General features: G+C 48.4%; 2 protein-coding genes across 42 annotated transcripts in view; one reads left to right on the top strand and one right to left on the bottom strand.

Annotated features, from left to right (window-relative positions):
• The window catches only part of LOC144576556 (uncharacterized), a 537,019-nt gene that overhangs the window by 136,301 nt on the left and 376,116 nt on the right, over positions 1-24,602 (top strand). For 3 of the 41 annotated variants that reach the window (XR_013527078.1, XR_013527076.1, XM_078350263.1), the window contains 2 exons: positions 907-960; positions 1,626-2,046. The exons of 34 other annotated variants lie outside the window; for them this stretch is intronic. Coding sequence is in view for 2 of the 7 variants with exons in the window: in XM_078350263.1 (XP_078206389.1) it covers positions 907-960; positions 1,626-1,684 (113 nt within the window). In the remaining 5 variants the exon portion in view is untranslated. Of the gene's footprint in view, positions 1-127; positions 431-906; positions 961-1,625; positions 2,047-24,602 lie in introns of those variants that run through there. 4 more of the 41 variants (XR_013527079.1, XR_013527077.1, XR_013527074.1 and 1 more) reach the window with 4 other exon arrangements.
• Positions 20,908-24,602, bottom strand: part of LOC144576563 (uncharacterized) — a 181,483-nt gene continuing 177,788 nt past the window's right edge. The window contains exon 8 of the mRNA XM_078350328.1: positions 20,908-23,099. Coding sequence (XP_078206454.1) covers positions 23,005-23,099 — 95 coding nt within the window. The 3' untranslated portion in view covers positions 20,908-23,004. The remainder of the gene's footprint in view (positions 23,100-24,602) is intronic.

The following is a 24,602-nucleotide window of genomic DNA, read 5'->3' as shown; positions in this document are numbered from 1 at the left end:
TGGCTCAGGGAGCACGAGGCTGCCTTTCTCTGTCCAGAATTCTGTCACCTGAACATGACCCTGCAGGCACCGGTGGTGGCCAAGTGTTGGGTCACATGGCTGTGCTTCTGGGCTGTTGCTTTCCCAGGTGTTGTTTTCCTCAAGCTGATTTCTTCTTGGGATCTGTATCATGGAAGCAAGAGACACTGTTCCTCTAGCCCCTTATGATAGTGGTGGCTGGGCTTGCAATCTGGTCTCATGCATTCATTCCTTCTGAAAGCCCAGCCCCAGGTCTCTGGGTGCCACCCTGGAGGTGTTGAACAAATGAGGCCACGCAAAGTCCCATCTCTCTAAGACCTAGGCTTGAGATCACAGCAGGAGGAGCCAAGATGACTCACGATTACCCTCCTGAATCCCTTCAGACACTCCCAAGTGGCAAGCTGAGTAAAATGTAAGACCCATTTGCAGGCCCGAATCAGCGACCTTCCCATCTCTGTCAGGGAAGTGGACCTGCAGGCCTAGCGCCGCCTCTGCCCCCGGGACACTGGGCTGAGGCGTTTTGTCTCCCACTGGGGCCTAGAAGTCTTGTGGGCATGTAGGGGGAGGAGCCGCATCGCACAATTGCAGAGTCCCTTCCCTGCCGCCCTCCACTGTCCCACCATCAGTGTGGCAACCAGAGGTCCACACTCAGGGCAAATGCTGGCTGCCCCTCCAGGGTCTCTTTCCAATTTCACATGACCTCTGGGACCCCTGTGACCTTCATCCCTACCAAGAAGCACTGGAGGGTGTATGCTGCTCTGGGAGTTGGGGGTGATGTGATATGTGGGAGGCTTCAGGTCACAGGTGGGGCCAGGAGGAGTGAGAGACAGTGCGGTCAAGCTTGAGATGGGGTTAAGTGGAGTCTCACCTCTGTCTCCTGTCCTCCAGTGCCCCGGCATCCACCAGTCACTCACCAGCGAGTTCAAGTATGCCCTGGTGTGGGTAAGTGTCTGGGTGGGAGGCAGGCAGGGGGTTAGACCCAGCAGAGCCCCCGGATTAGGCATAGAGCAAGGCATTCACATTCCTCTGCATGGTGTTCCTGTTTTTCCTGTGGGGATTGGCATGACCGTGTGTCTGTCCTCCATAGAATGTATGTGTTCACCCAGGCTGGACACGGGCCTTCCCCACCCTTTTTCTTTTTTTTTTTTTCTTTGAGACGGGGTCTGGCTCTGTCTCCCAGGCTGGAGTGCAGTAGCACAATCGCGACTCACTGCATCCTTGACATCCTGTGCTCAAGCAATCCTCCCACCTCAGCGTCACAAGTAGCTAGGAGTATAGGCACAGAGCAGCATGCTTGGCTGATTTTTCATGGAGATGGGATCTTGCTATCTGGCCCAGACTGGTCTGGAACTCCTGAGCTCAAGTGATCCTTGAGCTTAAATGAGGCCTCCAAAAGTGCTGGGATTACAGGCATTAGCCACTGTGCCTGGCCCTCCCCCACCTTTGAGGTCAGGGATGGTCAGACCACTGCAGATATCCTGCTGCCTGGGGCCCTGACCTTACGCCGGCGTTCACCCCCAGAACACACACCCCGGGGATATCTTTCGTGGCCTTGCCCTTGGCCAGTGCAGGCTGAGGTGACCCCTCTGCCCCCATTCCTCACCCAGGGCACCATCACCAAGTACAATCCACAGCAGGTGGGTCTGACCCACACCACGGAGCATGAGGAGGTCATCCAGATCGTGAAGAAGTAATGGCACCTGCGAGGCCTCCCGCCTACCTGTCTCATCTCCCTGGGGGCATCGGTCCTACTGGGATACACAAACACCTTGGGTCCTCCACTCAAGGCTCTCCAGGATTGGAAGCAGAGCTTAGTGGCTTCAAAGGCCCAGCTGACACCCTCCACAGCCTAAGGGGTGTCCTAAAGTGCCTCCGTCTTTTTGACCCTCCCAGGGCAGCCCCTGCGCAGCACAAAACCCCCAGACCCTGGGTCTACACACCTGGGCCAGGGACTTTTGAGTTTAGAATCTGTTTTCTAAGTCCCCAATTCTTCTGGCTCTCCTTTCTGAAATAAAGGATTGAAAACCATTCCTGTCCAGACTGAGAACACTTTGTAACCTTGCTGAACAGTAGCCAGGTTGAGTCAGGTGGGCACAGCTCAAGCATTGAAGGTAGCAGTGGGCCTGGGAGTTTAAGAGGGTGGAGCCTGGATCCCCAGGGCAGCCCCAGGCCATGGGTGGCAAGGAGAATGCAGGGTTTCTCATCCAGGCACGGGCAGGCTCTGCCCAGGGAGCTGGTCATGGGTGTCACGCCCAGACTGGCCCCTCCAGAGGGGCCTGGCTGCCAAGGTGGGCAGTATCCCAGGAGGCCTTTGTGACCATCTGGGTGGCAGGAAGGCTCCCCCATGAGAACAAGGTGGCTGACCATTTCCTGTTGCCTCAGAAGCCAGGAGCAGAGGGGCTGGCAGGGGCTCATTGAGTACCTACAATGTGCCAGGGACAGTGCCGGCCCCTCGCGGTATTCTACTGTCCCTCGGAAGCTGGTGCAGGTTGAACAGTTTTTGAATGCAGAGCCTAGATGTAAGACCTGTGAGCAGCAGCGAAGGCTTCCTGGAGGAGGTGTGCCTTTTTGGAGGGATGCAGCAGGTTCTGTGAGGCTGTCAGGAGAGGTAGAGAGCTCCAGGGGGCCTCGGGCCCAGCTGGAGTATGGAGCAGGCCCAGGCCCAGGTCCTGGGCTGTTTGCAGCTCTGCTGTCAGCTGCTCAGTCCTTTCCAGAGACAAAACAGGAATAATAGACATCATTAAATATACATGTGGCTGGGGCCCCAGGCAGTTGACCTGGTGGGCCGGGCCTCCCTTCCCCATAACACCGAGCTGCTCTGCTGGGCTGATCGTGCTCCTGGGCCAGCCAGAGGACCCCCATGAGGCAGCATGCAGGCTAGGAGCAGGCCACGGGACCCAGATAAGGGGTCCCTAGCCTAGAGTCCTTGGGGTTGGCCACTAGCTACCCTCCCATCTCAGACTGCAGGAGCAGCAGCAGAGCTGGGGCCTTGCCCCAACTCACCTCGAGGCCCTTCGCTGCCTCATCTGTGAGGGGTGTGATGCCCATGCAGCCCCCTCCTGGTGATGGTGGGATACCAAGACAGGCAAGGGCTCCTTGGCCCCTCTCCCAACAGCCCTGATGCCTGGCCATGAGGCCCTAAGTGAGGGTTTCTACCTGGGTGGTGGCCATTCCCACTTCCACTTTACAGGCAAGGGCTCTGGCCCTGGGTGAGGTGGGGAAGGCCTTGAGTTCACACAGTGTCAGGCTGAGTCTGGGCCTTGGGTTAGATCCAGGCCTGTTCTGTCCCCCTGGCTGGCTGACAAAAGGGGGCAAACGAGGCCAGAGGCTGGGGGGTTTTCAGGCAGTGAGGGCTCGGGTGAGTGGCTCCTGCCACTGGGCATGTTCCTGGGCTAGGTCTGTTGTGCATGGGGGTCAGGCAGGCACTACAGCTCTGTTGTGTCCTGGGCTTTCTGGATCTGTGGGCAGGATGGTTGTATGGTCTACATTTGCATGTGAGAGTGAGCGAGAGATCATGCAACTGTGTATGCCCAGGTCAGTGTGAAGTGTAGTTCGTGGTGCCCTTAGGGCTGGGGAAGCTCCCTAAGACGCCCTCAAAGGTCCCAGACCCCTCCCCCAACCGGGGCGGGCTCCAGGCTTGGGCCTCACCCTGTCAGCCACCTTGTTCTCATCACTCATGCTCCCTGGCAATCACAGGCAGGGGTCTGCACCCTCACCCAGGCCATGCCCAGGCAGCAGAGCTGCACTCAGCTCCCAGCTGGCATCCCTGCAGCCTCCCAGGGGTCATCTGCCCGCAGCTTTAGAAGACTCAGGTACAAAGGAGCCAAAGAAATGCATATTATTCTGTCCCATGCTTGTGCATTCTCTCATTCTCCATCTTTCTTCCTCTCCAGCTTAGATTCCAGTTTTTTGTTCCAGAACCCTCCTTTGGCAAGCAAGAAAGCCAAGTCGAGAGCCTCTGCTTCCCACTCTGTGTTTCTCCTAGACAGCTCATCCCACCTCCAGCCTCCGTCTCACCAGACCTGGGTCCGAGCAGCCTTTTTGACTCTCCACTGCACTGTCCCATAGCCATCCAAACGCTCCGTGTCCCAGACCAAACATGGCGTTCCCACCCCACCCAGCCTCACCTCAGAGACACTCTGTGCACCCTCCAGCTGCACCAACCCAACCCCAAGTTCACCTGGCTCCCCCCTCATCCCAGCCCCATCTAGCCCCTCACCAGGGCCAGCATGTTTTACCTCATCCTGAATGTGCCCACTGGACTCCATCACAGCATGGTCCCAGCCACACCACTGTCCCCGCTCCACTCTTTTCACATGGTGGCCTGAGCTGCCTTTTCTCCTGCTTCCTAAGAAGCCATGTGAGCCAGTGGTTGAGACCGTGTACACTCTGGAGCCAGACTGCCCAGGCTCAACTCCACCTACAAGCTCTATGGGCCCATGTCCTCCTCTGCAAAGTGGGAAGAATAATCACACCCACTTCAGGAGGTTGTAGTGAGTTGAGTTCTGTGTGGCCTGGCAGTTCTGAACACAGGCCTTGCCGTCACAGGTCCCATTGCTTCCTCACTGTGGGCTCTCCGCTGAGGGATCTAACCTGAGATCAAGCCCTTCATCTATAAAATGTGAAGAACAGTTGCTGTCCTACTTATGTGAGAATCTAGTGTGATACTTCAGAAAAGCATTTAGCACCAAGCCTGGCACACAGTAAACATCTGGAAATGTGGAACAGTGACCAAAGTCCCATCCCTTTTATGTTTGATTGGGCTAGTCCCTGCCTGCCACCCTGGACACCTCTCATTTCACATGCCCTCAATCACTCTGCTCTAGCCATAGACTGTCCCTGAAGCCCCTCTTACTACCTGGCATTTGCACATGCTGTTCCACTTGCCAGCAATACTGTTCCCTCTTCCATGTGATCAGCTTCCTCTTATCCTTATCTTGGTTCAGGGTTACCTTGTCAGGAGAATCTTCCTGGACCTCCAATGCAGTGTTCGCCCATCTGGGGTCATGCCCTGACCTTCACAGCTCTTCTTATTGGTGTGACTCTTTGTTTAAAGCCTGCATCCAGGATAGGCATGGTGGTTCATACCTGTAATCCCAACACTGGTAGGCTGAGGCAGGAGTAGTGCTTGGGGGCAAGGCGTTCAAGACCAGCCTGGGCAACTTAATGGGACCCTGTCTCTAGAAAAACTGAAAGCAATAGCCAGGTGTGGTGGCACACACCTGTGGTCTCAGCTGCTCGGGCAGCTGAGGTGGGAGGATTGCGTGAGCCTGAGAGCTCAAGGCTGCAGTGAGCTGTGATTATGTTACTGCACTCCAGCCTAAGCGACGGAACAAGACCCTGTCTCAAAAAACAAAAACAGAAAACAAAGTCTGTGTCCCGTACAACGCAGGGAACTTCATGAGAGCAGAGATCAGCTTGGCTTTCACTCCACTCTGCCAACCCTGAGTGCCCTGCATAGTGCTTGGCACATAACACATGCACAACTAATGCACAGCTAATATTTAAAGAATCAATAAATGAGAGACTAGTAGCCTGACACCCGCTCTGTGCCTGCACAGAGGTCAGGGACCCTGAGAGGGAGGCAGGACCTGGAACCTACCAGAGAAGGGGCAACCTCAGCTGACTTCTTGCCCGAGGCCCCAGAGACCAAGAGGGGTCAGGTGGGCAGGACTTGCTGCCAGCAGTCACCCAGACCACCTCACTCAGAGCAGACAGGCAGAGGCCTGTAGCAACGATGTTGGCAGTCATAACAGCTGCTTACCCAGGCCAGCCACTGTGCCCGGCTCTCCACCATTTCATGTAATGCCCAGGCCAGCCTTGGTAGGGGAGGTATCTACACTCACGGATGAGGAGACTAATGCTGAGGCTGCATGACTTGCTATGGGTCAGATCCAAGTGAGGAATGAGACCTGACCCAGAGCTCTGAGCCGCGGGCCTCCTCATCCCCTGGGCTAGAGCTGGGCTTGCCTCTCCGAGTGGCAGGTCTTCATCTGGACAATGGGGTTTTGCAGGGGAAAGATGCCTGCCTGCGGGCTTGAGGCATGACTTGGGCAAGTCCCTAGACAATGGTGGCCTCTCAGCCTTTCTTTCTTTTTTTTTTTTTTTTTTGAGGAGAAAGAGAATAATATTTATTGGGCATGCCATACACCAAGTTAGATTTTTTTTTATTATTAATAGCACCAGTATCTCTGAACCTGATTTATTTTTTTATCTTTTTATTGCATTTTAGGTTTTGGGGTACATGTGCAGAACATGCAAGACATCTGCATAGGTACACACATGGCAGTGTGTTTTGCTGCCTTCCTCCCCTTCACCCACATTTGGCATTCCTCTCAGCCTTTCTTCTGGACACACAAGGCTCCCTGCTTGGGGCAGACAGAAAGTATGGCTCTGGGAGGTGCTCCTGGTTCTGAAGAGCCAGCCCTGCCCCACTTGTCCCCAGCAAGTCTTCTGACCTCTCTCTGCCTCACTTTCAACAAATGTTACGTGGCTGTGGGGGTGGAGTTGGATCTGGGACATCTCAGGCCCTGACATTCTTCCTGAGAGCCTGTCTAAAGTGGTGTTTCCACTCACTGTCTCCAATTTCTTTTTTTCCATTTTCACATTTACAGTGTTGTGGTGGGTGGGGACAGTGTCTCGCTCTGTCTCTCAGGCTGGAGTACAGTGGCGCAACCTCGCCTCCCGGCACCCTCCACCTCCCGGGTTTAAGTGATTCTCCTGCCTCAGCCACCACACTGTGCACGCCTTTAGCTGGGATTACAGGTGTGCACCACCACACCCAGCTGAGTTTTGTATTTTTTAGTAGAGATGGAGTTTCGCCATGTCGGCCAGGCTGGTCTTGAGTTCCTAGCTTCAAGTGATCCACCTGCCTCGGCCTCACAAAGTGCTTGGACTACAGGTGAGAACCTCCATGCCCAGCCCACATTTATACTTTTAAATGTGACATTTTTGTTTGTTTTTTGACTCAGAAATGCACTGATATGGATCAAAAATCAAACTAATGTAGAAAGATTTATAGGGAGATAACCATTCTCATTAATTTCTTGTGTAGCTTTTGTTGTATTTTTTTTTGAGACAGAGTCACTCTGTCACTCGAGCTGGAGTGCAGTGGCATAATCTCAGCTCACTACAACCTCCGCCTCCTGGGTTCAAGCAATTCTTATGGCTCAGCCTCCTGAGTAGCTGGAACTACAGACACACACCATCATGCCTGGCTAAATTTTGTATTTTAGTAGAGACGGGGTTTCATCGTGTTGCCCAGGCTGGTTTCAAACTCCTGAGCTCTGGCAATTTGCCCACCTCAGCCTCCCAAAGTGCTAGGATTATGGGCTTGAGCCTCCACACCCAGCGCTGAATTTCTTTTATTTGTTTTGACACAGGGTTTTGCTCTGTGTCAGAGTCTGGAGTGCAGTGGCGTGATCACGGCTCACTGCAGCCTCAAATCCTGGCTCAAGCGAATCTTCCACTTCAGCCTCTTGAGTATCTGGGCCTACAGGCACTTGCCAACACTCCCCACTAATATTTTAGTTAGTTTGTTTTTTAGAGACACGGTCTCATATTGCCTAAGCTGGTGTCAAACTACTGGGCTCCTCCCATTTCAGCCTCCCAAAGTGCTGGAATTACAGGCATGAGCCACAGCGCCCGGCCTAATGATTCTAAAATTAATATGGAAATGCAGAGAACTTAGAATAGCCAAAACAATGCTGAAGAAGAACAAGACTGGAGAGCCAACCACCACGAAGTCATCTCCTTTGAATATCCCATTCCTCATTGAGGGTGGCTCTCAGCAGCAAATAACTCATCAATCACTTTCTCCATATTGTTGTATATTAATTTCTCTCAACGAGGCAGTAAGCAACTTAAAAGCATATTCTAGTCACAAACACCTCTTCAGTAGTAAGGCATAGTGCTTAAAATCCAAGACTCTCCAGGCAGATGGGCTTCATGGCCCCGTTTCTGTATTTATTATCTAACTGACTCTGGCAACTTTCTTCTCTCTGGTTAGTTTCTCCATCTGCGACATGGGGCAGCAGTGATAACAGTGTCCACGTAGAGTGCCTATGGAGCTTAACTGAAATAAGAGTGCCTGGCACACAGTATCTACCTACTTAATTATTGTGTTTTGAATAAACTGACTCCGAGATCAGAAAGCAGGTAGTTACTGAGATTAGGTTGATTGGCACAGGTTAACCTTCACCTTTGACTATAAAAATTCCATTCTGAAACACACTACAAGCTTTGGTTAAGTTTACTTAATTAGAGTGTTTGGAGCAACGTAGTAAGATACAGTAGTTGTAGTCAAAGTTATTTTTCAGAAAATAACTTGAGACTAGGCTGAAAGCCCTCAATCTAGTGTTAAGGAGCATCTCCTAATATACTGCCTGAATGTGTATTCCCCACTGGGACTCAAGCCGGGACAGATAGTCCAATAGACATTAAAAGGTTGCCTGTCAACGATATTGAGCCTTGGGCCCTGGCTCACGCCTGTAATCCCAATGACTGGCTAACTCAGGAGGATCCTTTGAGGTCAGGAACTGGAGACCAGCCTGGGCAACACAGCAAGACCTCCTCTCTACATAAAATAAAATAGCTGGGCATGGTGGCACACACCTGTGGTCCCAGCTACTCCGGAGGCTGAAGTGAGAGAATCGCTTGAGGCCAGGAGGTTGAAGTTGCAAGGAGCCGAGATCAAGCCACTGCACTCCAACCTGGGTGATAGAGTGAGACCTGACTCAATGAATGAGAATGAATGAATGAATGAATGAAGATATTGAGTGTTTCCTGTTCCCGGAATTTCTGCTTTGTAAAACCACCTGAGGCCGAGCACAATGGTTCACACCTGTAATCCCAGCTCCTTGGGAGGCTGAGGTGGGCCGATCACCTGAGGTCAAGAGTTCAAGACCAGCCTGGCCAACATGGTGAAACCCCATCTCTACTTAAAAAAAAATAAAAATAAAAAAATTAGCTGGGTGTGGTGGCAGGTGCCTGTAGTCCCAGTCACTTGGGAGGCTGAGGCAGAAGAATCGCTTGAACCTGGGAGGTGGAGAGATGGCGCCATTGCACTTCAACCTGGGAGACAGAGGGAGACTCTGTCTCAAAACACACACACACACCCCCGGCAGTGGGTATTATGGCAGAAGAAACTAAGGCTTTGCGAGGTTCCCGACGGGGAGTCCGCAGCGTAGTGGGGGCGGGGGCGGCCAGACCTCGCGACTCTGGGCTGTGCTCCTGAGCTCCCGCAGCCCGCGGTCCCAGCGAGGCCTGGGCGTGGAGCGCGGCAGCCGCAGACCCCCGGGAAGACAGGGATTCAGGGTCCTCAGGTGTTTTTAGGCTCCTGCTCGCCTAGTGACCGAGGGGCTGGCTTTCTCCAGGCCGAGAAGTGTCTCCGGGTTCCCAGAAAGGTACCTAACCGGTTAGAAAAGAGGAGACCCAGCCCGGCGCGGTGGCTCACGCCTGTAATCCCAGCACTTTGGGAGGCCCCGGCGGGCGAATCACGAGGTCAGCAGTTCGAGACCAGCCTGACCAACATGGAGAAACCCCGTCTCTACTAAAAATACAAAATTAGCTGGGCGTGGTGGTGTATGCCTATAATCCCAGCTGCTCTGGAGGCTGAGGCAGGAGAATTGCTTGGACCCAGGAGGCAGAGGTTGCAGCGAGCTGAGACCACACCATTGCACTCCAGCCTTGGTGACAGAGCGAGACTCCATCACAATCGGAAACGGAAAGGGGAAGGGGAAGCGGAAGGGAAAGCGAAGGGAGACCAGGGGGATGAGGGGAAGAGGCCGGCGCTGCCCGGGCCCCGCGCGTGAAGGAAACAGCCCGAGGCCCCGCGGGTCCGGCCCTGAGAGGAAGGAGGGCGCCTGCGCTCCCGCGGGGGCCGGCGGACTTTCCTCCCCGCCCAGCGGCCCGGGGCGGGCTTTTCGGCTGCTCCTCATAAGCAGGCGGCTTCGGGTCTCCGGGACAGGTGGGTGCGGAGCGCAGCCGCGTCGTGCTGGGCGTTCGGGGCCTGCGCGGACCTCGCCGCCGCCGCCGCAAAACCTGCCCCGCGCCCGCGATGTCCCGGCAGCTCCGCGCGGCGGCCGCGCTCTTGGCGTCCCTGGCGGGTGAGTGGCGCGGGGCTTCCCGCGGTGGCCCTGCCGGGTGGGTCCCCTTCAGCTAACGCGCCCTGGAGCCGCCGCGCTACAGGACGGCCTGCGGGTGGGGACACGGGGCGCGGCTAAGGGCGTCGCGGCTGGACCCTGTTTTCCGTGAGTTACTCAGAGCAGGTGTCAACTCCAAAGACGGTAACATTGTCCCTCGCTCCCAACAGGGTTCTGGGCGCCTTCTCAGGGATTGGATTTGAGAGATGGACACCTGAGCCAGGGCTTGGGAATGGGGGTCTTGGCTTTGGTGCCCCGGAAAAGCGGTCCTGAGGTGCCTTCCTCCACATCACATGGGGTCTGACAGATTGTGCCATTTCAGAAAGGTGTAGGACAGAGTCTCAAAGACTTTTTTAAATTTATTTTTATTTATTTTATTATTATTGTTATATTATTATTTTGAGACAGAGTCTCACTCTGTCGCCCAGGCTGGAGTGCAATGGTGTGGTCTCAGCTCACTGCAACCTCTGCCTCCTGGGTTCAAGCAATTCTCCTGCCTCAGCCTCCCGAGCAGCTGTCGGGACCACAGGTGTGCCCCACTACACCCGGCTTTTTTTTTTTTTTTTTTAGTAGAGCCAAGGTTTCACCGTGTTGGCTAGGCTGGTCTCGAACCCTTGACCTCAGGTGATCCACCTGCTTCGGACTCCCAAAGTGCTGGCATTAGAGGCTTGAAATGCCATTGCATCCAGTTTTTTTGTTTGTTTGTTTGTTTTTGTTTTTTTGATGATCATTGTACTTCCCATCCCAGATGCCGTCTGGGACGCTGAGTTTTTGCTTATTTTATGTTCCGACCCTCCACTTTCACCAGAGCTTGTCCCCTTAGACGTTGAGTCCTCCTGGGTGCTGCGGTTCTGTTCCTGTGAGGAGGCTTACTGGTCATGAGAGAACTGCCTCCGTCCGCACCGCCCAGCTAACTGGCTCAGGCAGGGTGTGCGGTGGCCCTTGCTTGTAACGTGAATACCAGGGATGTTACGGAAGCGGTGGGAAGGGTCACGCCAGCTGTCCTCACTGAGGCAGTTCTCCCTGTGCCACGCTTTCAGACTTACAGTTTCAGGTTCCCTTAGGAAACAGAAGAGGAAGTCATCATTATGCTTCACAGGGCAAGCTATTAAACAAGCAGAAAATCTCAGCCTCGCGGTAACCCACAGAGACCGGTCTGTGAGCGTTGGTTGGATGGATGGATAGGTTCAGAAACTGATTTATGTAGACAGGCCAAGTGAGATGGCTCAGCCTGCAATCCCAGCACTTTGGGAGGCCGAGGCGGGTGGATCACTTGAGGTCAGGAGTTCAAGACTAGCCCTGCCAACACGGTGAAACCATGTCTCTACTAAAAATACAAAAATGAGTTGGGCATGGTGGTGTGCACCTATAATTCCCAGCTACTTGGGAGGCTGAGGCAGGAGAATTGCTTGAACCTGGGAGGCAGAGGTTGCAGTGAGCCGCGATCATGCCAATGCACCCTTAACCTGGTGACAGAGTGAAACTTTCTCAAAAAATAAATAAATATATAAAAATAAAAACACAGTGAGTATTGACAACCACAAGGGCAATTGGAGGGACAACGCCCACATAACCCATTCCTTTCTGAGCTGCTAATTCTCAGAGGTGAGCTGGGTGAAGGGTGCATGAGAGGTTTCTTCCTCAGAGGTGTGCTAGGTCCCAAGGCAGGTCAGTGTTGCATGGCCATCGTGGGGTCACACGGAACTGGATTCAAAGCCTTGCCCTGACCCTTACTGGCAGGGAGGCCTTGTTCATGTCACCCAAGCTTTCAGGTGCTCAGTTCTCTCACTGAAAAATGGGGAGAATAGTATCCTCTGCCAGGAGAACACGGGAAACAAATGAGGTGGTGCCTGGAAAGCAGCTGCGGCGATTTTCTCGGTGATCTCAACCCTCTTCTCCTGGGTGTCTCCAGTCCCTCTCCCCATTCTCCTCTCAGCCTCCTGTCCGTGAGTCCCTTCCAGCTCCTGCAGTGATTTTCTCACTGAGGTCAACCTGCTTCTCCTGTTTCTCTCCAGTCCCTCTCCCCATTCACCTCTCAGCCTCCTGCCCGTGGGTCCCTTCTTCACTCAGTACAGGCTCATCAGCACACAGTAATAGCAATGATGGCCATGGCTGACTGGCACTTTCTAGGTGCCAGGCTCTGTTCTCAGTGCTTTCATCCACAGAACAGCTTTGTAAGTTCTGCTAGCATCTCCACTTGAACTTGTGAGGAAGCAGAAGCACAAAGAGGTTAAATAACTTGCCCATGGTCGCATAGCTAGCTAGTGACAGAGTCGAGCTTCGAACCAGAGTCTGTGCCCACAGCAGCTAACCCGTGTGCTTTATTCATGCACCTACTTACCTATAACTTATTTAGTCTCTTAAGAACCCTGAGAAGTAGATGCTATTCTTATCCCCATTTTACAGATGAGGGTACTGAGGCACAGGCAGGTTAGGGAATTGTTCATGGTCTCCCAGTTAGTGAGTAGCATTTCTTGACTGGCATTCAAGACGTCTGGCTTTGGCTGTGTGCAGTGACTCATGCCTGTGATCTCAGCACTTCGGGACTCTGAGGCGGAAGGTCGCTTGAGGCCGGGAGTTTGAGACCAGCCTGGACAACATAGTAGACTGTGTCTCAAGCAAAACAAAACAAAAACCAAGTCTGGCCTTGGGGTTCAGGCTCTGTACTGCATGCAGGCCCCAGAAATACTTGTCAAATTGGAAATGAGAAAAATGATCAGAAAGTTGTTGTTGTTGTTTTGAGACGGAGTTTCACTCTTGTTGCCCAGGCTGGAGTGCAGTGGCGCGATCTTGGCTCACTGCAACCTTCGCCTCCCGGGCTCAAGTGATTCTCTGGCCTCAGCCTCCTGAGTTGCTGGGATTACAGACACCCACCACCAAGCCCGGCTAATTTTGTATTTTTAGTAGAGATGGGGTTTCTCCATGTTGGTCAGGCTGGTCTCAAACTCCAGACCTCAGGCGATTCACCTGCCTTGGCCTCCCAAAGTGCTGGGATTACAGGCATGAGCCACTACGCCTGGCCAAATCATCAGAAAGTTTTGCTAGGAGAGACAGAACTTTTGGGTAAACTCTCTGAGTAATCTTTATCCAGTTAACTTGCTTCCCTGATCTCAAATTTTTCCCCCAGAAAATGGGGGGATTTAAGTTCATATCAGTTAAGTGTACATTCAGTTACATGTAAGAGACAAGCCCAGAATAATAGTAGATTAAACAAGAGAGTTGCTTGTCACACTCTCACATGAAAACATTTCCAGAGAAATTCAGTGTGGGGTGCTCCACTGGGGACCTGTCATACTATATGTCAGTGTGGGGGTGCTCCACTGAGGACCCGCCATTCTATATGTGAATGTGGAGGTGCTCCACTGGGGATCCACCACCCTATATGTGAGTGTGGGGGTGCTCCACTGGGGACCCGCCATCCTATATGTGAGTGTGGGGGTGCTCCACTGGGGACCCGCCATCCTATATGTGAGTGTGGGGGTGCTCCACTGGGGACCCGCCATCCTATATGTGAGTGCGGGGGTGCTCCACTGGGGACCCGCCATCCTATATGTGAGTGTGGGGGTGCTCCACTGGGGACCCGCCATCCTATATGTGAGTGCGGGGATGCTCCACTGGGGCCCATCATCCTGTATGTGAGTGTGGGGGTGCTCCACTGGGGACCCACCATCCTATGTGTGAGTGTGGGGGTGCTCCACTGGGGACCCACCATCCTATATGTGAGTGTGGGGGTGCTCCACTGGGGACCCACCATCCTATATGTGAGTGTGGGGGTGCTCCACTGGGGACCCACCATCCTATATGTGAGTGTGGGGGTGCTCCACTGGGGACCTGCTATCCTATATGTGAGTGTTGGGGTGCTTCACTGAGGACCCCTATCCTATATGTGAGTGTGGTGGTGCTCCACTGGGGACCCGCTATTGTATATGTGAGTGTGGGGGTGCTTCACTGCGGACCCGCCATTTTGTATGTAACTTCTACCTTCAAGTCTCCTAATGGTTCCACATGTCTGCTGAAGCTCCAGCTGTCACATACAAGTTGCAGACTGGCCAAAGGAGGAAAAACAGAAGGGCTGTAGAAGGCGGGCCACACAGGCGCTTGAGCTGCCTTCTCCCAGCCTTCCCAGAAGGCCCACAGGAGCTTATCACTTCTCTTGCTTTTGCTGAACCTCAGTCACATGCTCCCACCCAGCCAGAAAGGAAGCTTAGACATAGAGCTCTTTATTCCAGGCAGCAAATGCTCAGCGGAAGCTTGAGGCTCTGTTAGAAAGAAGGGGAGGCTGAATTTGGGAAGAGTCGGCCAGCAGGCTGTCGCAGGGCTAGAACGCTTTCTGCTGTAGGGTTTCCTCTGCTGTCTCTGCTGCAGTCTGCTGGGACTGCTTCTGCTGCCCCCATAGGTGCCAGAAAAGGTGCTGGGGGCTAAACTGTGGTTTCCTGAACCTGGATGTGGCCATGGGGCTCTTATTACTCGCTGACTGTGCTCCGCAGAGCTCTGCAGACACAGTGCAGTCTCTGAGGCCCACCAGGCTTGCTCCCTGCTGACCTCCCCTCCTTACCCCTCCTTCCCCATACTGTCCCTGTGTTCCCATGGTGCTGACCCCCTTGCTGTTCTTCAGACATGCAAGTCTTCTGAATCCTCTGCACCTTTACCCACCCTCCCCTTTCTGGAAACCATCTCCTCTCTTGTCTGCCTGAAGAATTTATCCTTGTGTTGGATTCCCACCCTATCCACACTCTCATAGTATCTGGAGCACATTTGTCAGTCGGGCACTGCGGTCTCTGTCTGTAATCCCGGGGATTACAGGGAGTCTGAGGCAGGCAGATTGCTTCAGCCTAGGAGTTTGTTCGGCCTGGGCAACATGGTGAAACTCTGTACAAAAAAATGCAAAGATCAGCTTGGTGTGGTGGCACATGCCTGTAGTCCCAGCTACTAGGGAGGCTGAGGTGGGAGGATCGCTTGAACCCAGGAAGCTGGGGCTACAGTGAGCCCTGAGCATGCCACTGCATTCCATCCTGGGAGAAAAACTTATCACACTTCTGTGTCTACCTCACAGGGCCCCTGAGAACAAAGACCTACCCCACAGTGCCTGGTGTGGGGCCTGCCTGAGAGGGGAACCCCTACATACTGTTGAGTGGTGTGGCAGGGAACTAACCAAAGGCTGTGTGGGAAGGGACTGGCTGTCAGGAAAATACCTGGGAAAGGTCCCTTGTGAGATCACTGACCTTCCCAGGGGACTGGGCAATGACTCATCTCACACCCGCCGGTTGGAGGTGAACCAAAACCCCCCAATGCCTCTTCATGCAAATTTCCATCTAGTGGAGTCCAAGCAATGGGTCAAGGGCCTGGGGTGCTTGTTTGCTGAGTCTCCTGAATTCTAGAGAAGACAGGCTAGGGTGGGATGGGGTGGGTGGGGGTGGGCAGAGGACTGTGTGAACACCAGGGTACGTTCTGCAAATAGAGAGAGGGTCGAGACAGAGTCGACGAGACAGAGTCTGAGCTACACCTGCCTTTGCTTCTTTTTTTTCTTCTTAGACAGAGTCTCTCTCTGTCGCCAGGCTGGAATTCAGTGGTGCAATCTCAGCTCACTGCAACCTCCACCTCCTGGGTTCAAATGATTCTCCTGCCTCAGCCTCCCAAGTAGCTGGAACTACAGGCATGTACCACCATGCCTGGCTAATTATTGTATTTTTAGTAGAGACGGGGTTTCACCATGTTAGCCAAGATGGTCTCGATCTTTTGACCTCATGATCCACCCTCCTGGGCCTCCCAAAGTGCGGGATTACAGGCCACCCACCACCCTTTTTCTAGGACTCAGAAAGACCTGTGACCTTGATTAAACCTCTACAGGGCCAAGCATCTCTTTTAAAAACTGTGACCCAATTGTGACAGAAATCAGTCATATATGTGTGGTCATGTACATAGGCCGTGTGTGTGGTCATGTACATAGGCCATGTGTGTGGTCGTGTACATAGACCATGTGTGTGGTCATGTACATAGGTCATGTTTGTGGTCATGTACATAGGCCGTGTGTGTGGTCATGTACATAGAGTGGCTCATACGGGCTTTCTGAGCTACTTTACAATGCAGAGCAGCCCTACCCCAGTCGAATCACCTGCCCATCTGTTTTCCACCACACTCCTACAGGGAGAGGAGGAGAGGCAGGGAGGGCCATTAGAGGGAAGGAGAAGGGGTGAGAACTAAACTCCTCTGACAGGTTCAGTCTGTAACATCTGTGAACTTGGCACTTGTGGTTGAGCCATCTGCCAGCCCAGCCTTCTGTCCACCACCCAGAGACATACCTACACCTACACACACCAGACATCTCAACTGCCATCACCTCCAGCCACCCCACCAACGCTTCCTACATAGCAGGTACACCTTGACCAGGTACCACATGTCTTCTTGACCGGTTTAGGATGCTGTTCACTTGTGAACAACTAAGTACTTCTTTTATTTATTTGAGTTCACTCATTACCACGAAAGAAGAGTCCTAGTTTCATCTTGAGGAAGACTTTTTTTTCTTTTTTTCTTTCTTTTTTTTTTTTTTGAAGACAGGGTTTCACCATGTTGGTCAGAATGGTCTTGAACTCCTGACCTCAGGTGATCCACCTGCCTTGGCCTCCAAAGTGCTTGGATTACAGGCATGAGCCGCCATGCCCGGCCTGCCTTTTTTTTTCAGAGGGTGCACTACTCAGTTTAGGAAATTGTACTCAGTTGAGAAGATTCTCTATTGCTTATAAATACCAGCCATACCCAGTAGGATTTTAGCAGAGATATGATCACCTCTCTAAGGGAACGACTCGCTAGTGATTTCTAGTCTCCTGGAGTTCTCCGAAGCCATCTTTATTTTTCACCACGAGTTAGTCCTGGAAGACACATTTGAGAGTGAATTCTCTTTCTCCATAGCAATAGTATGAACCTAAAGAGACTCTTCGTGTTCGACGAAGAATTATGAGGGCGAACAACAGAAAATCAAATACCATAGATTCCACACTCTGAGTGACATATGCAGGCAAGGGATATCATGTATGAACAGACTACAGAGAGGAAAATAAAACAAATCGTTTCACTGCTCATCCTCAGTATTTTTCAAATCTGAGGTTTCAGAATGTATAACAGTTTAGGGAACTGGTGAGTAAAGATTTCTTGTAACCGAGCTAATGATCAGTGAAACAGCCTTCTTCAGAATCCACTATGCTAGCCTCCTGCTTTTGCCATTTATCCAGTACTATTAAATACATTTCCAAAATGTATTTTCTTTGTTCTTCTAGTTTTGGTAGCTTTTCAATGCCTTTAGCATTGTACTGTAGAGTCAAAGTAATAGTGACATTTACTTAATCACCCTCTTTTTGGGTGCAGGCTCCATGAAGGCAGGTATAGTTGCATATTGAATTCAGAATTTCATCACTGGTATCTCCGAAAGCACCTGGCACTCAGTAAAGAGTGGAGTGATCAGCACAGTGATTCTCCTCTCCCTTCTCATCTCTTTAACTCTTCTACCCTCCAGCCTTCAGGTGATCCCAGTGCTGTCTCTTACCTGGTGTTCTTCAGCTGCCCCTTCAATGGGACAGTGTTTGTGAGCCCCGTGCTCCTGAGAGTTAGAGCACAGCGAGCAGAGCAGACTCTTGTCCGTGCCACAGAACATCTTCTTTGTTTCCCTATGGGTCCCACATACTTGTTTCTCAGAGCTCAGGAATTGCCAGAGACTGGCTTTCCCAGCAGTCGTCACTAAATTCTACAGAAAAATGTTCGTTTTGAAATCCTTTTGGTGTGATGGTTCCCTGCATGCAGGGCAGTTGGAAGGACTTTGGGCTCCATCCCAGGAAAGGCAGAGACAGGGTCTACAGGAGCTGTGCCCACAGCCTATGTGACAGGGTCTACCAGGTAGTTCAGGCAGTTGACACAGGTGAATTCCTTCTGGAAGGCCTGTGGGAAGTCTAAGTCCATCTTCCTAAGGGAAGAAAACCACACGAATTTAATCTTCTACCCTGGAGAGACAAAGGACCAAACAAAACTTGAATCAGGTTGTGATTGAATAACATCCTTTTTTTCCTAGAGAAAAATAGGCTTTCATCTGCAAGGACAGAAATAGAAAAAGTAGAAAACTAAGTCACTAATAGACATCAACCTGTGTAGAAAAATGTGATTGTTCTCCAACCGACACACAAGCAGCTTTCCAAACCCTACTTTTGTGCTTAGAAGAATATCCGATTTTTTGAGGTGTGTGTTAGTGTCCACCAAGTTACCTGGGCTTCTGGGATATCATCAACCCATAAACTCATGGGATGAGTCTTGAATGGTCTGAAACTCAGCCACACTCTCAATTGCCAGTGATTGGTTTGGAAAAGGGAAACTAAGCTCTTCTACTCTCACTGTTTGATTTAACTGTAACAACCATCCATCAGAGTTTTCCAGAGGGCCCCTGCTTGAAAATGTTAGAGCAGAGCTCATCCATTGACCAAAATCAGACAAAGCTAGCCTTTACTCCCCAAGGCAAAACAAACAAACCAAGGCCTAGGCACTTCTCCAAGGTAAAACAAGCAATCATTGTTTTACTAGGCTGCTGAGTTCATTCAATCAACAAAACCTTTCTGGCATGTGTTTACTATTCCTGGACTGTCTGTTAATTTGGGGCTATATTGATACAATGCAGAAGGGTACACAGAGGATAGAAATATTTTCTAAGCTCTTTGGAAGTATTGTCATTACTCTTTCACAGAGTCAGAAAAATACTAAGTATCATGCAATAATAATAGGCTCTAGACAGTAAGGTGGTGTTTTAAAGGGAAGGAAAAAAAAAATGTGGGCCAGGCAAGGTAGCTGAAACCTGTAATCCCAGCATTTTGGGAGACCAAGTCAGGCAGATATTTTGAGCTCAGGAGTTCTAGATTGGGCGACATGATGGCAAAGTTTCTAGATCAGCCTGTCTCTAAAAATATACACACATGGGCGGGTGTGGTGGCTCATGCCTGTAATCCAAGCACTTTGGAGGCCAAGGCAGGCAGATCACCTGAGGTTGGGAGTTCAAGACCAGCCTGACCAACATGGTGAAACCCTATCTTAAAACACAGACACACACACACATATATTATAGATTATATATGTAAAGCCCAACATGGTGGCCCATGTGTATAGTCCCAGCTACTTTGGGGGATGAGGCAGAAGAATTGCTTGGGGTATTAAGTATAGGCCGTAGTGAGGCTTATTTCCACCACTGCACTCCAGCCTGTGTGTCCCTGTCTAAAACAAAGAAACAAAGGAAAAATCTAAAATCCTGGTTTCTACACAGTATAAATACAGAAGCCCTCCATTTCTGACATTTCTGCATGATTGCCAGTGAGACTTTTCTGCATGAGTACCCATTTCTGGCTTTCTTCGACAGAGTGACTGAGGTTTCTGAAGAGACTTTTACTGTGTTTTAGAAAAAAGTGCTTGCCCAAATCATTCAATGCCCTCTACCTGTGTATAGCCATACGTGGCAACACAGGCACATTTTCACTAGCAGAGCAGAATGTAACACATTTATACACATAGATTACAACAGCCCTAACCCATTTACAGAGTCTACAGAGATGAAAGAATCACCAGATATTTGTAAACTACTGCAAAATGCTTATAATCTATAAAACAGCTAAGAAATACATTAAGTAAAAAATCAACCATAACGTTAATTTGAACATCATGAAGCAAGACAGATGACAAAAATGTTTAATTTTTAAATAGGTTGAATGGAGCTTGTAAACCTATGGATTATGTTTAAAATAATTTTAAGAAATAAATGGAGCTGTTTTCAAAACTCAGAAAATGACATCATTTCATCTAAAAGAAATCTAAGTTTGCAGATAAAGTCCCCAAATTTTGTTTGTTTTGATATGTAACCTAAGAGCAGCTCCTACTCTGGAAAGAGTACACTTACCTCAGAAATAGATCTACATTCTCGCCAAGGCTTGCTGTCCAATAAGATGAAGTCAGCTCAGGCATCAGGGTCTCACAGTGCAGTGGCGGTAGCTTGTGGAAGTCTCCAAGGCCAGTTGCAAAGCCACTCTGTGGTTTCTGGAGAAGAATGAGTTTTGCTCCTGAAGTGTCCTTTTATACATCTCTGAAGACCACACCCCTTTCTTCTAATTGGATTCCAGGGGGCATAGGTGGGTGTTAACATAGTTAAGATTCTTTCAAACAATTTTTTTTTTTTAATGGAGTTTCACTGTGTCGCCCAGGCTGGAGTACAGAGAAGCTGTCGCAGCTCACTGAAACCTCCACCTCTGAAGTTCAAGCAATTCTCCTGCCTCAGCCTCCCAAGTAGCTGGGATTACAGGTGCCTGCAGCCAGGCCTGGCTAATTTCTTTTCTTTTTTTTTGCAATTTTAGCCGAGAGGGGGTTTCACCGTTTTGGCTAGATTTATCTGGAATTCCTGACCTCAAGTGATCCGCCTGTCTTGGCCTACGAAAGTGCTGAGATTACAGCCTGAGCCACAGCCCCCAGCAATTCACTTTTATCGTAATGTAAGAATTTAATCTAAGGACACTCCTGGCCTCCCCACTCCAGAAGGGTTATTTTTCCTGCTCCTTGTGCTCCAGATGAAGCCTTCCAAGGGCCTCTCAGCAGCCATGGGACATAGGATTCCCTCCTATATTACCTGGCACTGCTCATCCCAGCTCAAGGGATATAGGGAGAAAGTCTAGAAAGCTCTAGCAAGGTGCAGTGGCAGGCTCCTGAAGTCCCAGCTACTGTGGAGGCTGAGGCAGGAAAATCGCTTGTGCCTGAGGTGGAGGTTGCAGTGAGCCGAGATCGTGCCCCTGCAATCCAGCCTAGGTGATATAGTGAGATTCTGTCTCCAAGAAAACATAAATCAATAAAGAAATATAAAAAATAAAAATTGATGATTAGAAATACAATGTAAGATCTTTATGACAAAATACAAAGTAAGCAGAAAGAATAGAAAATTGTAAATAGAATTTGATTACTTTAACAAATATAGAAAAAAATTAAAGGGATTTAATCAATTAGTATAATAATTGTGTTGTCTTTAGGGAAATATTGGGAGAATTGTTTCCTTATTGTTTATAATTCTTTCCAATATTTTGTGGGTAAGAAGTTAATAACAAGAATAACAATTTCAGTAGATTCAAACACAGTGTATTCCATGAAGCTGATTTTCTAACTTTAACAGAAAAATGATGTTTTCCCTCCTTGACAAGATGCCTCATCATCAGAAATATGGTTTGTTTAGAACACACAGCTTTTTAGTCCTTGAGTATTTCTGTATTTGTTTCATTTTCTCCAAATGATGGTAAAGATCCAGTCTGAGTCTCTATTTGATGCTTACAATTCCTGAAACAACTGAGCAGTGCATTGCACTTAATAATTTCCCACTAAGTAAATTAAACTGAATGTTGCATTTCCAACCAAAACTGTGAAACCAAAGGAAGAACTATGTCTTCATCCTTCTTTTCTTGTATCATTTCTTTCCCCTGTAACAAAGGATACAGGGTGTTAACACAAGGTACAGAGAAAGAGAATGTGTGTATGTGTGTGTGTGTACATGCATTTACATATGTGTAACCACATCGATTTTTGTATTTGCAGCAATGCCTTGTGATTTTGATTCAGAAGCCCACAGCATTTTATTAAAATTATGTTTCATTTGATTGTCTCATCTGTTTATGGGAGCTGCTAACAGGGATTCTGTGTTTCATTTACCATATACTATTACAAAATCTGAGCTCATGATACTAAATTCATAAATATTGAACACAGCCAAAATTCAAATTATTGGGCTTTTAGGTATTTCTATTTTTCCTTTGTCAACAGGGTACAACTGAAATAACAATATGGACTTCCTATTTCATTCTAAAACTAGTATTGATTTAGGCAAGTTAGTTAACTCCTGACCTTTTGTTATCTCAACTATGAAATGGGGCTTCTACCCTGCCCAACTGGCAGAATTGCTCTGAAGATTAAAAATCACATGTTGTGTAAATATTCAAAACGGTAATTGGCTCATAGAAAGTGATCAGCCAGTTGTAAATGCTAACTGTTAGTAAAACTAAATTACAAAATGAAAGAGATAAATTAATGAGTAAAATAATTACTGCTTTCTTAATGTAGTGATTGTTCTCATCAGTTAATTAAGTTGTGACAGAATTGGTATGTTGAATTCAGTGACTCAGGGTTCATCTACTCAGGGCTGTGGATACACTTTCGGTTATGTTGAATCACTCTGATTGCAATAGCAACCCCATCACTCCTTTTGGAATGTGAGTTCTGAGAAGGTGTTTACATCATAGCAGGCAGCCAAATATTGTAGAAAGACTAAAATAAACACTGTGTCGTGTGTTAGCTTTAAAAATAAGAATATTATTAGTTAACATTTGGTAAATATTTCTAATTTGTCGGGCATCTTACTAAACATTGGTAGGTTATCTTATTTTAATATTGATAATACTTCTGTGAGTAGATTACTAGGATACCTGGGTGAAGAAAGTCCTGTCTGCATTTGCATACCTGGGGTTATCAGTTATTGATTATTCTGGCATAAATAATCATCACTATCATTTTTCCCATTGGCACATGCAGCTGTTCCTGTGCTTTCATAAGCCTCAGCACAATAGTATTTTATAAGACTTAAAAATATGGTACCTATGTATGCTATTGTTCTTAATTTGCATATTATAGGATCTTAAAATATACATTGAATGCTTGAAAAATAGTGACTTGAATTGTACAGGTCTACTTAGGCACATTATTTATTAAAACTAAATACAGTCAGCCCTTTCTGTTGATTTTGCATCAGCAAGTAAAAATGGATAGAAAATACAGTATTATTCACCGTAATCCCAGGTACTTAGGAAATCGAGAAAGGAGGATTGTTTGAGCCCAGGAGTTTGAGGCTGTCGTGAGGTGTGAGCAAGCCTCTGCAATCCAGCCTGGTGAGAGACTCTTTAAGAAAACAAAACAAAATACAGTATTGAAAGAAAGGAATCACATATGCGAATGGCCACCTCTTTACTTTTAAAGATGGTGAACTATGACTTGCCAAATTATTTTTTTGTTTTCAAACTTATATTTTTAAATATTAGTATTGCATACAGAAAATGATTTTACTAAAAATATCACAAAGTAGAAAAGATATCAATCCAGTAAAAAGGCTTTTAAGTGAGGGAATTTATTTCTATGGAACAGATCTCAACAATTATTTTTTGTTCAGCTTTGTTATGTTACAACTTTCATCACAGAATGATACTCAGGACATGAGCTTGAATCTGAGAAGCTCAGATGTAGCTAATAAAGAACTAACGAAAAATGTAAGGTAAGAGAATTATTAATGTGTTTCTAAAAACAAAACAAAGTAAAACAAAACTGTTACATTCCATTTGGACTCTTAGACACGGTTTCTGGAATTGTTTTCTGTTTTATATTATTGCCTACTTCACTGTCTTAACAATGTGAAGACCAGGGTGTCAAAGGGCATGAAGCATGTGGTGAGAGTTGTGTTATGCCACTTAGCCCAAGGGGATCAGGTGCGGCTTCAGATTCCACATACTCAGCTACATTTCCTCACTGAGGAACAGCAACGTAATCCAGAAAGTCTTAGTCGACTCTGAGAGTGCTGTGCTTAAATTATCCTGAAAATCACCTGAAAAGATGAAATATCAAATAATTTTGACTGCCGTCTGGATTATTATACTGATATATCCATTTCATCTGTTGAGTGGTTTGTTCACTGTCCGCCTGTTAATTCCACAGAAGAGGAGGGCCAACTTTTTATATATACGTGTCTGTTCTGCAGGACTTGAGTATGCACAAATTTTCATATCTATCGAAGTCCTGGGACCAATCCCCAGAGATGGCTGATTAAATTCAGTTTTGTTCTGAAATTCTATTTTGTGTATGGAAATACATTTTCATGAAGTTAAAACTATATTCACCTTATTTCTCATTCCAATCTGTTTGAGAAATTAATGATCACCTGATGTTTATGTTTCTGTAATGAGCATTTATCGATCTTCAGGTTTCTCAGATATGCTTTTTTATAGGTAGGAAAAGAAAACATAAGTCCCTCTTAGAGTGTCAATTTTCCTCTTTTTTTGTACCGTGGAAAAATATCATAGTTGATTTCTTGCAAGCCATTAGAACATTTCAAAATATATGAAGTAAATGATAAATATAATACATTGTCATGCAATGTAAGATAATTTTTGCATATCTTTATTTTCAGTGTCTTTCTGTTTCTTATTTTAAAATAATGGATATTTTAGAAAACGTAAAGATCAAGTAAGCCACAGTAGAAATTAAGTATCTCCCAAGTTCCATCAGAAAAATATAAAATCATGGTTATATTCTTATGTGTATAATTCTAGCCCCTTTCCTATTTTAAATATATTTTTGTTTATGTATACACAAAACCCAGTCAATCCTTCTATATGTAATGTATATAATCAA

This window comes from Callithrix jacchus, chromosome 15 (genome assembly GCF_049354715.1).
Source record: "Callithrix jacchus isolate 240 chromosome 15, calJac240_pri, whole genome shotgun sequence".
NCBI classification, from domain to species: Eukaryota; Metazoa; Chordata; class Mammalia; order Primates; family Cebidae; genus Callithrix; species Callithrix jacchus.
Note: the sequence above shows the minus strand (reverse complement) of the source record. Positions and strands in the feature narration are given on the sequence as shown.